The sequence below is a fragment of the Megalobrama amblycephala genome, linkage group LG8 (genome assembly GCF_018812025.1).
Source record: "Megalobrama amblycephala isolate DHTTF-2021 linkage group LG8, ASM1881202v1, whole genome shotgun sequence".
Classification (NCBI taxonomy): domain Eukaryota; kingdom Metazoa; phylum Chordata; class Actinopteri; order Cypriniformes; family Xenocyprididae; genus Megalobrama; species Megalobrama amblycephala.
The window spans coordinates 7,936,835-7,950,684 of NC_063051.1; the positions used below are offsets into that span (position 1 = coordinate 7,936,835).

The window sequence follows — 13,850 nt, forward strand, 5'->3', positions numbered from 1 at the left end:
AATAAAACTATAAGGTAAAAAAAAGCCACAAATTAATAATAAATAAAAACGTCTCTGATTTTTGCATATTCATTGCTCAAAGCGGAAGTTTCATTGTGATGTCACGTTACGTATTCCACGTCACGGAAGTCACAAACATGATCCATTTGCACCCTAAACCGAGCGGAAAACTTGAGTTGTCGGTCTTTTAATGTTGTAGTACTGTCCAGGATATAGACTCAGGACTGCGTTGGTCTAAAAGAGAGCCGAAAACTCTCGGAATCGGAGGTGCTGAGCTGCTGGGCGAGCCTGCCTGCCGTTTTGCAGGCTAGCTCGCTAGTCAAGTAGCCAGCTAGAGCTAGAGCTGCCTTGGCGACGAGCTGAGTAACTAATCTCAAGACAGCCATCGAGGCAGCCCGTAGTTATTTCATTTTACGGTCTCTTTTTATTCCGTAGCCATGGCAACTCGGCGACTGACCGATGCCTTCTTATTAATGCGGAACAATGCAATCCAAAACCGGCAGATTTTGGCTGAGCAAGTGAGTACATACGACCCCCGTCGTACTCTGAATACACGTAGCAATGCTGCGGTGAGTCTAACGTTCATTGTCCGAATTGAATGTTTTCGCGTGTGTGTGTGTTGGATTCTCAGCTAGCTAGACAACATCCCTAGCTAGTGATGTTTGTTGATGTCAGTTGTCCAACAAACCTCAAGTGTTTTGTTTGCTGTGTGCGGAGCTGGCAGGTCTGTGCAAACCAGCTAGCTGATCGTGAAACACTTTCCATACAGTCGCATTTTGATTTAACTCACACGGGAATGGCAGTCAAATGACTAAAAAGGTGATGGTCGTGCTAGTTTGCGGACGTTAAGATCTTTAATTTATCTGCAGGGAACATCATGATGCCAGGCAGTGACCCCACGATATTTATGATCACCCCCTTTGTTATAACGCAGCTGTATATTTTTAGATTCATTTATAGAGTATGTGGAACAATATTAAGCATTATATTATAAAGAGAAGTTCATTGGCTTTTATATTGTCATTGTAGCCAAAATAAGTGATGAATATTAACTGGGTACTTTGTATTAAGTCTAGTGTGTACCTTGATATTATGAAATTGTAATGTCAAATTCAGTACACTACCATTCAATGTTTTTTTTTTTTTCTTTCTGTTTTTGTCTCTTATATTCACCAAGGCTGCGTTTATTATCAAAAATGCAGTAATATACCGTGTACAGTAATATTGTGAAATATAATAATAATAATAATTTAAAATAACTATTTTCTATGTCAGTGTATTTTATAATTCCTTTTGATCAACTTAAAGAATTTTGCAGTAAAATATTCAAAAACCCCTAGGCCAGTGTTATATATTTTGTTCACTAGAGTACTTACAATATCCCAAATGTTTCCAACTATTTGTAAATCAAGAGAAAATTGCAATTTCATCCAAGGCTCCGGGACGTGTGAGGAGTCGCCTGTCAATTACGTCATACCCGCGTTTCCCTCAGTTTCTGGTTTTATTTTGTAGAAATCATGGAAACACCAAAGACGCTTTAATATATTACACATTTTAATAGACAAGGGAACAACTGTTTTGATATATTTATAGACAGAAAACTAATTATTGTTATATAGCTCAACACGTTTAGTCTTGTGTTAAATCTAATTTACTTGATTTTTTGCGAGTACCATGTTTTTGCCATGCCTCAGAGAAAAATACTATTTTGTCAAATAGCTAACATAGCATAATCAGATGCAGCTTTATTTTTAGTAACAGTAATACAGCATTTTCTCCATCTTACGTTTTAAAATGAATTGCATGCCATTTATCAACACAAGCCATCCAGCATTTAATATGATATTCTAAAATCAATCTATCTTACTGCAGTGTCTCACAACAGCCGCCGAGCGAACGCGCAGAATAACGTTATAACATCATTTTCAACACACTCAAATGTATCTAATATGATAAACAGAGCTGCGTTACCTCATACTCATAACTGGAAAAGCAGAAACGGTTCCGGCAACTGTGGCATAATAAAAGTTCTGCTGCTTGTGAGGCGTGTGCTGTGCAAACGCTCCAGCGGCCTTGTTCAGCTCCCACAACACTCGGTCCTGCTCTGCTTCATACTACAATAACGTTAATAATCGCGTCCATGAACATGATTTCTTCCTGAGTCCTATCCCTATTATTTTGCACCGTCCGTTGAGGTGAAGACCACATGTCCCAAGATTCCGTGCTCAAACTTGGCGTCATTAAGCTACGCCTTTGATTTGAATAGGCCTCTAGCAGATATAAATTCTACATACTGCACCTTTAATGCATCCTTACTGAATAAAAGTAGGCCTATTAATTTCTTTTTCTAAAATTGTACTGACTGCAAACATTTGAATGGTAGTAAATTTGTAATGATGATATTAAATAATTTTAATTAAATATTTATAAATGCTGGTTATCTGGGATTTGTTCACTAAGTTTGATAGTCGAGGATTGCAAAATATAATAGAAAGTTAAAGATATAAAAATCATAATTTATGCCTCTATATATCTATGGTGTTATAATCAGTGTTGGGGAAAGTTACTTTTAAAAGTAATGCATTACAATATTGTGTTACTCCCTAAAAAGTAACTAATTGCATTACTTAGTTACTTTTTATGGAAAGTAATGTGTTACGTTGGTTAATAAGGTGAGATTAAATACATAAAGTATATTTGTTTAATTTAATATATTAAATTATTGCTGGTTTGTGCCTATATTCTGAGATTGCATTTCACTGTTTTAATTCATTTTGAGGAATACTGACTCTGTTTTTGTACAAGTGAGATAAGTAAATGCTCATTTTTAGTCTAGAACTACAATAACCGTCATGTTATTGTATTGTTGTAACGCATTTTTTTAATGCAAGTTATGGTTATTGTATATTCATGTTAACTTGTGTTAATTATTTGAAAAACTAACTAACGTTACTTTACTAGTTACTTGAAAGAAAAAAAAAAAAGTAATCTGATTACGTAACTCGAGTTACTTGTAATGCGTTACCCCCAACACTGGCTAAAATACCTGCTTTTGTATGCATTAATACATAAGCAATAACTGCAATGATGTGCTTTATTGCTACATTTATAAAAGGTTTTTGTGAGACACTGATAACTTTGATTCTCCATATACTTTGGTCTTGTTTTTACCGTTCTAAACATGAGATTTCCGAGGAAGGCAGTATGTTTTGTCTCCCAATCTTCTGTAGATCTTTCCTACAGATTAGCTATGCATCACATTTTTCTTTCTCTTTGATGCTGGTGGGCAGCCTGGTATCCAGCATGATTTTAAATAGTATCTTTATAGGGTATCGATTGGGTCTTGACAGACAAACTGTGTATATCTGTCAGTGTAATATTTAAAGCTGTGAAGAGTGATGAAGTTACTAGCACGGACGTCATTCCAGTCGTATATCATGCCTGCTTGTGTTTTGTCTGGTGTAGTGGCTCCATTCCTTACCATCTGCTTGCATGTTGATTTTTCCCTGTTTGCACTTCTTGTGATCTAGCTAAGCACTTTTTGCACTGTCTTGCAAAATCCTGACAAAATCTTCTGCTGTGCATTGCTCTGATCTACAGTAATCATGTCACTGTGTTGTTTTGGGTTAAAAATAGGATTTATCTTCCAGCTTAATCTATTATTGCATTTTGCAAATTCAGCAACATCAGAAAGTGCGTTGATTTAGTAGTGATAGTGAATTTATGAATCAGTAGCACAATTATACTGTAGGATTGAGATGTTGGAATTATTGGGCTGGAATGGACAAATCTTACATGTCTTGAAACTTTATAGCAAGCAAAGTGATGCATTTTATATTCATAATGCACATATTTTATATCTATGACTATGTATTACCATTATCTGCATTAACGTATAAGTAACTATTTGCATTTACTGGTTTTTGTTCCTGATTTGTCCAGTTCTGTCCAAGTCCTGCTGTCAGTCTTTTTGATGCTGATCACTGCTTTTTGTCTTGGGCTCCTCTGCTCTCACTCCTCATGTCCCTCCCCTTCTCTTCTATCTCTCCTCTCATTGGATGGGACTTCGCTGGCTCTTCTGATCACGTTAGGAGTTTGATGAGGTAATCTTGATGTTTTAACTTAAGGTTATGGGTAGGTCTGAATCGACATCCCATTGCTAAGCTCTGCCCCCTTGGTTACAGTTACTTGCTTAGACAAGCTTTACAGAATGTCCTTTTGAAATTAATTAATGTAAATTTACCACCACGATAAAAATGTAGATCTACATGCTTATTTAGGAATGAGGGAATGCATTCAAAACTATCCAGACACACACAAGTTACATAGACTTTCATTAGAAAAGAGCAAGGGCTTGTCTGATAATGGAACAATAGTAGGATAAGGTAGGATTTTTCAGTGCCATTTTTAAGGCGGGGCTTAGTAAAGGGTCAGTCGTTTTACTATCGTTTATATCCTTTACTCCTATTTTGCCTAATTTGATAATGTTCTCAGCTACCAATAATAATACATAATGCAGCTACATTTTACAGCTTTACCATATTTAATTTCATTGCACAGATATTCTCAACAGCAACAAAAAATGTGATGTTTGCTGTCTTTTCTCTCTCTCTCTCTCTCTCTCTCTCTCTGTTAGTTGGCTGATGACCGTATGGCCCTGGTGTCAGGCATTAGTTTGGATCCAGAGGCTGCTATTGGTGTCACAAAGAGACTCCCGCCTAAATGGGTGGAGGGAGTGGATGAGGTAATTAGATGATTGTTTTAAGTGTTCCTAAAAAGAATGAATGGAATGCACTGTTGATCAGTGACATTAAAGGAATGTTCCAGTTTCAACACAAGTTTAAGCTCTACCGACAGCATCTGTGGAATGCTATAAATTACTAAAGAAATTAATTTAGCCTCATCCCTTAGTTTGTACAAACAAAAACATGTGAACAGTAGGTTTTATAGCAGGTACAGTACATTCTGCTTGTATTATGATTAAACTACCATTCAAACGTTTGGATTATTAAGATTTTTTTAGAAAGAAATTATTACTTTTATTCAGCAAGGACATGTTAAAGTTATCAAAAGTGACAGTAAAGACATTCATAATGTAACAATATATTGTATCAAATAAATGCTGTTCTTTTGTAGTTTCTATTCATCAAAAAATCCTGAAAAATGTATCACGATTTCCACTAAAATATTAAGCAGCACAACTGTTTTCAACATTGATAATGGTAATAAGTGTTTCCTAAACAGCAAATCAGCATATTAGAATGATTTCTGAAGGACATATTAAGATCAATTACATTTTAAAATATATTCAAATAGAAAAGTTATTTGAAATTGTAATATTTCACAATATTACTGTTTTTTTTTTATTTTTGATCCTTTGAATGCAGTAAAAACCTTAAATCGTACCAACCCCAAACTTTTGAACTGTATAGTGTATATTAATTCTTAGTGTATAAAAAATTCTAAAGAAGTTAAAGGTGCCCTAGAATTAAAAATTGAATTTACCTTGGCATAGTTAAATAACAAGAGTTCAGTACATGAAAATGACATACAGTGAGTCTCAAACTCCATTGTTTCCTCCTTCTTATATAAACCTCATTTGTTTAAAAGACCTCAGAAGAACAGGCGAATCTCAACATAACACCGACTGTTACGTAACAGTCGGGATCATTAATATGTACGCCCCCAATATTTGCATATGCCAGCTCATGTTCAAGGCATTAGACAAGGGCAGGCAGTATTAACGTCATTTTTAAACACTTGCAGTCTGTATAATGCATAAACACAACTTCATTTTTTATAAATCTGTCCAACAGTGTGTAATGTTAGCTTTAGCCACGGAACATAGCCTCAAACTCATTCAGAATCAAATGTAAACATCCAAATAAATACAATACTCACATAATCCAATGTATGCATGACGAACACTTTGTAAAGATCCATTTTGAGGTTTATATTAGCTGTGTGAACTTTGTTTATGCAATGATAGAGTCAAGAGCTCTGGGGGGGTGGAGAGCACGAGCAATTAAAGGGGCCGCAGCCTGAATCGGCTCATTTCTAATTATGCCCCAAAATAGGCAGTTAAAAAAATTAATTAAAAAAAATCTATGGGGTATTTTGAGCTGAAACTTCACAGACACATTCAGGGGACACCTTAGTCTCATATTACATCTTGTAAAAAAACGTTCAATGGCACCTTTAAATTAAATAATTCATTTACTGGTAGGATTCCAGTTCTAGGTGGATGATGCATTGTATGCAGTACTGTAAACACAATTTTTGTTTGTATGTACAAGTGGAGTGATCAGTTTCTGTATTTATCTTGAACCTTTTGATATTTTACTTTCTATAGTCAACAAAGTTTGACATTTAGAAGTAACATTAAGATGTTAGTTCATCTGGAATGTTCCTGTCATCTCAGATACAGAGAGTGAACAGTGAATTCCTTGTTCCTGCAGATTCAGTATGAAATCACACGTATTCGCCAGAAGATGAAGGAACTGGCTAGTCTGCACGACAAACACATGAACCGTCCCACGCTAGATGACAGCAGTGAGGAGGAGCATGCCATTGAGATCACTACACAGGAAATTACACAGGTATATTAACACGCACGCATAAATCATGTTTTATTACAGTGACATCTGTTAGAACTAAAGAGGTTGAAGTGAACACGAAGGAAAACTAAAGCAATTGATCACTGCACACATCGTAAAACGAAACGATTTTCAGCATCTGCATATGTGTGTGTAGATGTTTCACAGGTGCCAGCGGGCCGTGACAGGGCTGCAGACTCAGAGTCATCACTGTACAGAGCAAGAAAACAGGCTGTTGACCAATGTGGTCTCTTCATTGGCCCAGAGCCTTCAAGAACTGTCAATCAACTTCAGACACACACAGTCAGGCTACCTAAAACGTAGGTGTATGCACACTGAAACACAAAATATATGGTGACATGGCTGTACAGTGCGAAATATGTCGCTCGTGCTATGGAAAATAGGTCTGTTACAGTTTTGCATGTGTGTGAGATAGAGCCACTTGTTTGTGTGAAGTGAGATTTTGTTGGGTGCTTGCTTGTGTGTGAGGTTAATTAGGGGTGCACGATTAACCCAAATTAAACCAAAGTCGCAGTTTGGTTTAGTGCAATTATGAGATTGCAGAGTTTTAATTAAAGGCACAATATGTATGATTTTTGGATTAAAATATTCAAAAAACACTAGAGCAATGTTATATATTTTGTTGACTTCTGTACTTGAACTATACCAGATGTTTCCAAGAATGTTTAAATCCAGAGAAATGATGTAAAAATACATTTATAGATAGAACACTAGTCAATGTTATATAGCTCAACACGTTTAGTCTTATTGTTTGAATCTCGTTTTCTTGATTATATTAATATGATATTGTAATATCGATCTAGCTTACTGCAGTGTGCATCAAGTGTCTCATAGCAGCCACCGAGCAAATGCACAAGGACATCTATGACATCGATTTCAAATGTTTTTAATATGATAAACGGCTTTAGAGAACATTTAATGACGTTTTTACTTCAAATTCACTTCATATAATGTCAGTCCAGTGTTTGAAACTTACTTTTATGAGCTAATGTGGCTTCATATCATAGAATGAGGCAGAAATTATATTACTTTATAGTATTCTATTCAGTGATAAAGGCTATGTCGATTAGCATTGCATTATAAATATACTTTATTCTTATGAAAATACCTGAGAACACAGATAAACCATATATTGTCGCAAACGTATGTTTATTGCCTTCTCTTTTCATTAGTCAAAACAACTCTATCTTCATATTATTCATCTGCAGGATCTCTGAATGCCTTTGTCCATAGAAGGGATTTCCTGGAATGTCATAAGTTTTCACTTGTGGACTTACTGTGCGAGTAGTACCCTATTTTGGGTAAAGCTAGGAAAAATAATACTTTTCTCTAAAGAAATTTGAAGTAAACATGCAAATCTAGAAGTTTTTCTCTAGTGTAGAGAAGTGTTACAGGACTTTTTTTCTCTCAGTGGATGCACAAGATTTCCTGACAAAATTAAGATTTTTATCATAATAATTTAATATTTTATAATACAATTTTAGACCTTTCTACTGATTTAGGAAAACAAAGTTGTATTTTAAAGCGCTCATCCAAAATGGATGGATGTTGTTTGGGTTGTCATTAGTGATATTGGGCTATATAAACAAAATGTTAAGCAAGAGGTGTTTTATTTGTGCAGTCTGCCATTTTTGGCAAATGTTTGTCTGCAAACATTTCTTGTTAAGATTTGTATTGTGTGTGCCCTGTATGGAACGTTAATCTCCTTGTGTTTTGTCAGTCACATGTCTGTTTAATGGATGAACTACACAACTTGTGTTTGTTTTCAGAGATGGTAACAGATAGACTGGGTAAACCCAGCCTGATCTGCCGGCGATTTGATTTCACCCGGCAACTCAGTCTGGAAACCCGTACATTAATTTCTACTGCTTCTGTTACACTTTTGCGGGAACCAATCACAGACTGGCTTATCCACCTTGCTCGCGATTGGCGGGTATAACACGATGACGATAGAGAAGCGACGGCAAGCACGACCGCCAATCCAATTCCTTTTAACCTCTCGACGATGCTGAATGACTTCTTTAGTTTAGCAAACAAATCACTCGAGTGGGTGTAAATACCACTCACTTTCATGTTTTTTTTTTTGTTTTTTTTTGCACAACCTGCAAAAATCGCTCGATGCCATTGCTGCTTCTGCAAACCGCTGATCAATGCTACAAACCAATACAAACAAAACCTGTCTGGAGTTTTTGCGTCGCTCTGCAAAGTACGTCACCCGGATTGTTGATCTGATTGGTTGAAGGACTATCCAATTGCGTGAATAATGCGCGTTGATTACGCCTCTTGTGCAGTAGAAATACATACAGACTCCCTAGACCAATGTTCAATTTTAAATTGAGCTTGGTCTGGTGATAGCCAGACAAGGTAACAGATACTTGTGCTACAATTGTGTGGCCTGTGATACAAAACTTTCAACCTCTGTTGCACCAGTGCTATCTAAATCCATTAAAGGAACATTAGATTTGACCTCAGACTATTTATTTGTGAAACATTCTTAAACAAATCAAGTTCTTTGTTGTTGTTTCCTTAGCTTCCATTCATCACTGTATGCTCAGTGCTTTGATTTGCTTTCGTTTTCAGGCATGAAAAACCGTGAAGAAAGATCCAAGCACTTTTTTGACTCTGGTCCTCTTGTGGAGGATGATGAAGATATCGCGTTATATGACAGAGTGAGAATATTTTACAGATACACTACATATCCTTATTTCTTTCATCTCTAATGTCAAAATGTTTACGTATTTGTACTACATACATGTTTACATATCGGAGACCATATTTGTATCAGCCAATCAGTGTTTTTTAAAAATGATTGGCACTATTGTTGGAAGCAGATAATATCCATTTTACATTACACATTATACTTTTATGCCAAAACTATTAAACACTTATAATGTTTTGATGCCTAATGTCCTTTGAAGCTTGTAAATGTTAAATTCCAAACATTTCGAGTGAACGCTGTATAGATTTGTATTTGATATTGGCCATAATATGAAATTTGATTTATTATTATTATTATTATTATTATTGTCAGTACACAGTTGACACTGTCTGTGTGTGTCTTTCTCACTCTCGTAGGGATTTACAGATGACCAGCTAGTTCTGGTCCAGCAGAACTCAGTGGTAGTAGAAGAGCGGGAGAGAGAAATTCGACAGATTGTTCAATCCATCTCTGACCTTAATGAGATATTTAGAGATCTTGCTGGAATGGTTGTCGAACAGGTCAGTGTGCTTCTCGATGGAAAAAAAAAAATTAATAGAGCAGGCTCCATTGTAAAACTTATTCATATTTTGGAAAAACTAATTTAATATGAATTATATAAGAATTCATAAATAAAATGATTGAGCTTAAAAGCTGATTGAGACGCACCCTGAGTCTCCAGGAGCAGGGTTGAAGACCTCTGCATTAATGTCAGTGTATATTCAATTCAGGGCACAGTCCTCGACAGAATCGACTTCAATGTGGAGCAAGCTTGTGTCAAAACAGACGAGGGCTTGCAGCAGTTGCAAAAGGTGAGGCCCTTGATGTGTTAAGCAACATGTCAAAGGTTAATTGCTTGAGTTTACTTTTTTAATGACTTGTTGTGTAATATTAATGTACTTTGCAATATCCACATGACAGTTTATTAGTAATATTGCATAGTAGAGATAAAAAGCACACTCAACTTTTCTTTTCTCTTTGTTAGGCTGAACAGTACCAGAAGAAAAACCGCAAGATGTTGGTCATTTTAATTCTCTTTGTCATAATTGTTGTTCTAATACTTGTTCTGTTCGGGACAAAGTTTTGAATCATTCCATGGCCTCTAAGAGGGATCTACCTGTATGGATGAGAAAAAAAACAAACATGTATTTCTCTCTATGTCTGTGTGTGTGTGTGTGTGTGTGTGTGTGGGTATGCATGCTGACTTTTAAGACTATTGTTTAAGGGTGGATTACTTGTTGAACGTTTGGTGCTTACGTTTTAAAATACTACACAACAAAATGAAGCAGCACCCCCTGCTGGCCACCGAGTGCAGTGTTTGGAGACAGTTCTTGTGTTTAATTCTGCAGTGAGAGGCAGTGTTAGTATAAAAGGGCCGTTTTTCTTCATTTGTCCTGCACAAGCACAGCACTTAGGAGCATGGATGCTAGATGGCAGCATGTTCGTCTCAACCGCCCTTGTCATCTAATTTGAAGAGTAAACAGGAAGATGATGGGAAAAGATAAGGTATCCTCAGAGGTCTGTTGCTCTTCCTGAAGATGATCATATGTGCGTGGGTGAATCTCTTGATGAAAAGAACGTTGTTCAGGTCATATTTCACACCAATAGAAAGAAATATGAAATTAAATGTTTATATATTTCCTAAAAACCTTATTTTCCCTCTTTTTTTTGCATTATGAATCACATTTTCTCTCTCAGTTGTCATTACTGTAATGCAGAATTATTTTTTATAAGAAAAAATTAAAAAGTACAGTTTCAGTATTACAGTATTTTTACTGTATAACAATTATACAAATCTAATGGGAATCACCATTACATTATTCTTAAAGTAAATTGGAATGAGGAGGAATGGGCTTAACGATCATCAAAATAAATTCACAATGCAAACCCTTAATATCTACTCCTTTGAATTTGGGGTTAAATGTCACCTGAACGTGTTTTCAAAAGAGTCGCACGTTTTTGGTTTCAGTAGTGAACATCTACAGGGAAACCTCACAGAAACCATATCTTGCCGTGAAAGCTGCCTCTGAATCCGATATTGTTTGTAGGTTAGGATGCGTGTGTTTAATGTGACGTCACAAAGTCTGTGTTTTTCCGTAACTCAATCTTTTGGAATTTCCACTTTTGTGCACTGACACTCCAATCAACCGTGGAGGAAGTTGAAGAATGAGGAACACATAGTCGAAGCATGTTCTTTCTACAAAACTTTTAATTATTTTTTTTTTATTATTATTATTATTTCTATGTGGTAAAATGTATAGCTTTGGGATTATGACCGGTTTTGAATGAACTGAATGTTACATTTTCCTTTATGAGCGTTATTTCCTCTGCCCATGTCGGTGGAGGCGTATAATGTACCATCATGTGTTTGTCTGTTTTTTGGCAGTGTTGTTGTCATGATGTCAGTATCATTTCAGTGATTTATTCAGTGAAAAGCAGGAGTGATTCATCAAGATTTTTTGCTTCACTCTGTTCCTTGCCTTAAAGAGTGGACGTCTGTGTGTCTTTTGAAAAGCTTTGTTCAAGTTTCATTGGTGTTGTCACTACCGTATCTTTCAGTCTGACCTTTGATCCTAAACTGAACTTTGACCTGAAGCTCGGTCAGGTCTGCTGACTGACTGTACAACTACTGTTCCCTGTACAAGAAGAAATTATTTATTTTAGATGCAAATACTTGTACAGAGTTTATGGAGTTCTATTGTTGTCCGTTGGTAGCAATGTCTGGAGCCTGGCCTGTCTCTTTTCTTTTTTCTTTTTTTTTTTGTGTATTGTAATGATTTACTTTTTTTCTGTCCTTTCAAAAATCAATTCCTGTTGGCTTTTGTAAAGGTTGATTGCACCACTACTGTATGATGGGGTAAAATGAGTTGACCATGATCCAGAGACAGTTTATTTTTTTTGTTTTCAGTATGTGTTATTTTAGAAGGTGAGAAGAAAATATAACTGCACATTCAAGGCTTAAATCCATTTCATGTGGTTTTCTCCATGGTTTTGGCGTAAAACCCAGTGTGAATATTATAATATTTTTCTGCCATTACGGTACTACTGTATGCTATCTGAACCTTCTGTAAACGCTGAACAGGTTTTTAATGAAATTAAAACAAATATATATATAAAGACGCGTATTGTGTGGTATTTAATGCACTTAATGAATAAGCTATCTAAACTACCAATCAAAAGTTTTTAATGTTTTTGAACAAAGTCTCTTATACTCATTAAGGCTGCATTTAATTTCATAATAAATACAGAAAAAAACAATAATATTGTGAAATATTATTACAATTTAAAATTATGGTTTTCTATTTTAATATACTTTAAAATATAATTTATTTCTGTGATGCAAAGCTGAATTTTCAGCATCATTACTCCAGTCTTCAGTGTCACATGATCCTTCAGAAATCATTCTAATATGCTGATTTGATACTCAGTTATTACCAATGTTGAAAACAGTTGTTTCTTAATATTGTTTTTTTTTTTTTGGAACTTGTGATACTTTTTTCAGGATTCATTGATGAATAAAAGGTTAAAAAGAGCAGCATTTATTCAAAATATAAATCTTTTCTAACAATATAAATCTAGCACTTTTTATCAATTTAACACATCTGTGCTGAATAAAAGTATTAATTTCTAAAAGAAAAAAAAATACTGACCCCAAACTTGAACGTAGTGTATATTGTTACAAAAGATTTCTATTTTAAATAAATGCTGATATTTTTTTACTTTTTATTCATCAAAGAATCCTGTAAAAAAGTATCACATGTTATAAAATAAGCAGCACAACTGTTTCCAACATTGATGATGAATCAGCATATTAGAATGATTTCTGAAGGATCATGTGACACTGAAGACTGGAGTAATGATGCTGAAAATTCAGCTTTGCATCACAGAAATAAATAATATTTTAAAGTATGTTAAAATATTGTTTTTTTCTGTATTTATTATGAAATAAATGCAGCCTTAACGAGCAAAAGAGACTTCGTTCAAAAACATTAAAAATAGTAATGTTTTTATTTATTTATTTATTTATTTATTACCTTTATCACCTTAATAAGACATTATATTAAATATCGGTTGTCACTCTACGTCTGTAAATAATCTCTTACTGGGAGATGTAGAGAGACAACTGATATTTATATGCAGTATATGCACTTTCTTATGTAAGAGGTCTGCTATTCTCATATAAAGATCTCATTGATTTACATTACAATCTAAATTTCATAATTTCATCTTACTTTTTGGTCATAAATATCAGCAACTGCAGCAAATTTCATATTTTTTCTCAGCTGTCCATAGTTTAAAATGTGTTTATGCTTCTTGCTATGTGTTTAAATGATAAAACATGGCGTGGTTCTTTCATACAGGTAGGCTATTGTATTGAATGATTGCCATATTCGTGCATCATGGTACTCAAAGTTGCTTACGTTTAGCCTTTTTATTAGCACTTTATTGTTCGAAAAGCACTGAGAAAAAATATTTAGGCTAGATTTAAATAAATAAATAGCGCTCTCAGCACAAGGGCTCGCGAGACGGGCAGC

The 13,850-nt window shown here is 35.1% G+C and overlaps 1 protein-coding gene across 5 annotated transcripts; it reads left to right on the plus strand.

Moving 5' to 3' along the window:
• The first annotated feature begins 91 nt into the window (after positions 1-91).
• On the plus strand, positions 92-12,432 carry stx16 (syntaxin 16). Of its 5 annotated transcripts, none has more exons than XM_048199027.1 (9): positions 92-569; positions 4,092-4,103; positions 4,637-4,744; positions 6,459-6,599; positions 6,754-6,916; positions 9,198-9,286; positions 9,693-9,836; positions 10,047-10,127; positions 10,301-12,432. In XM_048199027.1, exons 1-9 carry the CDS (start codon positions 438-440, stop codon positions 10,400-10,402), a joined length of 972 nt encoding a protein of 323 aa, XP_048054984.1. In that variant the 5' UTR covers positions 92-437; the 3' UTR covers positions 10,403-12,432. The 5 variants fall into 5 exon arrangements, with proteins under 5 accessions (XP_048054984.1, XP_048054985.1, XP_048054986.1 ...); XM_048199028.1 differs by having other exon boundaries at positions 92-518; XM_048199030.1 differs by having other exon boundaries at positions 93-518; positions 3,943-4,103.
• The last annotated feature ends 1,418 nt before the right edge of the window (positions 12,433-13,850 follow it).

What these genes read in the sequence shown, in the direction of transcription:
- stx16 (XM_048199027.1), top strand. Translation starts at nt 438, where the DNA reads ATGGCAACTCGGCGACTGACCGATGCCTTCTTATTAATGCGGAACAAT. An exon ending in ATATCGCGTTATATGACAGA is followed by an intron (nt 9,287 to 9,692) that starts GTGAGAATATTT and finishes TCACTCTCGTAG; the next exon opens with GGATTTACAGATGACCAGCT. An exon ending in GCTTGCAGCAGTTGCAAAAG is followed by an intron (nt 10,128 to 10,300) that starts GTGAGGCCCTTG and finishes TCTCTTTGTTAG; the next exon opens with GCTGAACAGTACCAGAAGAA.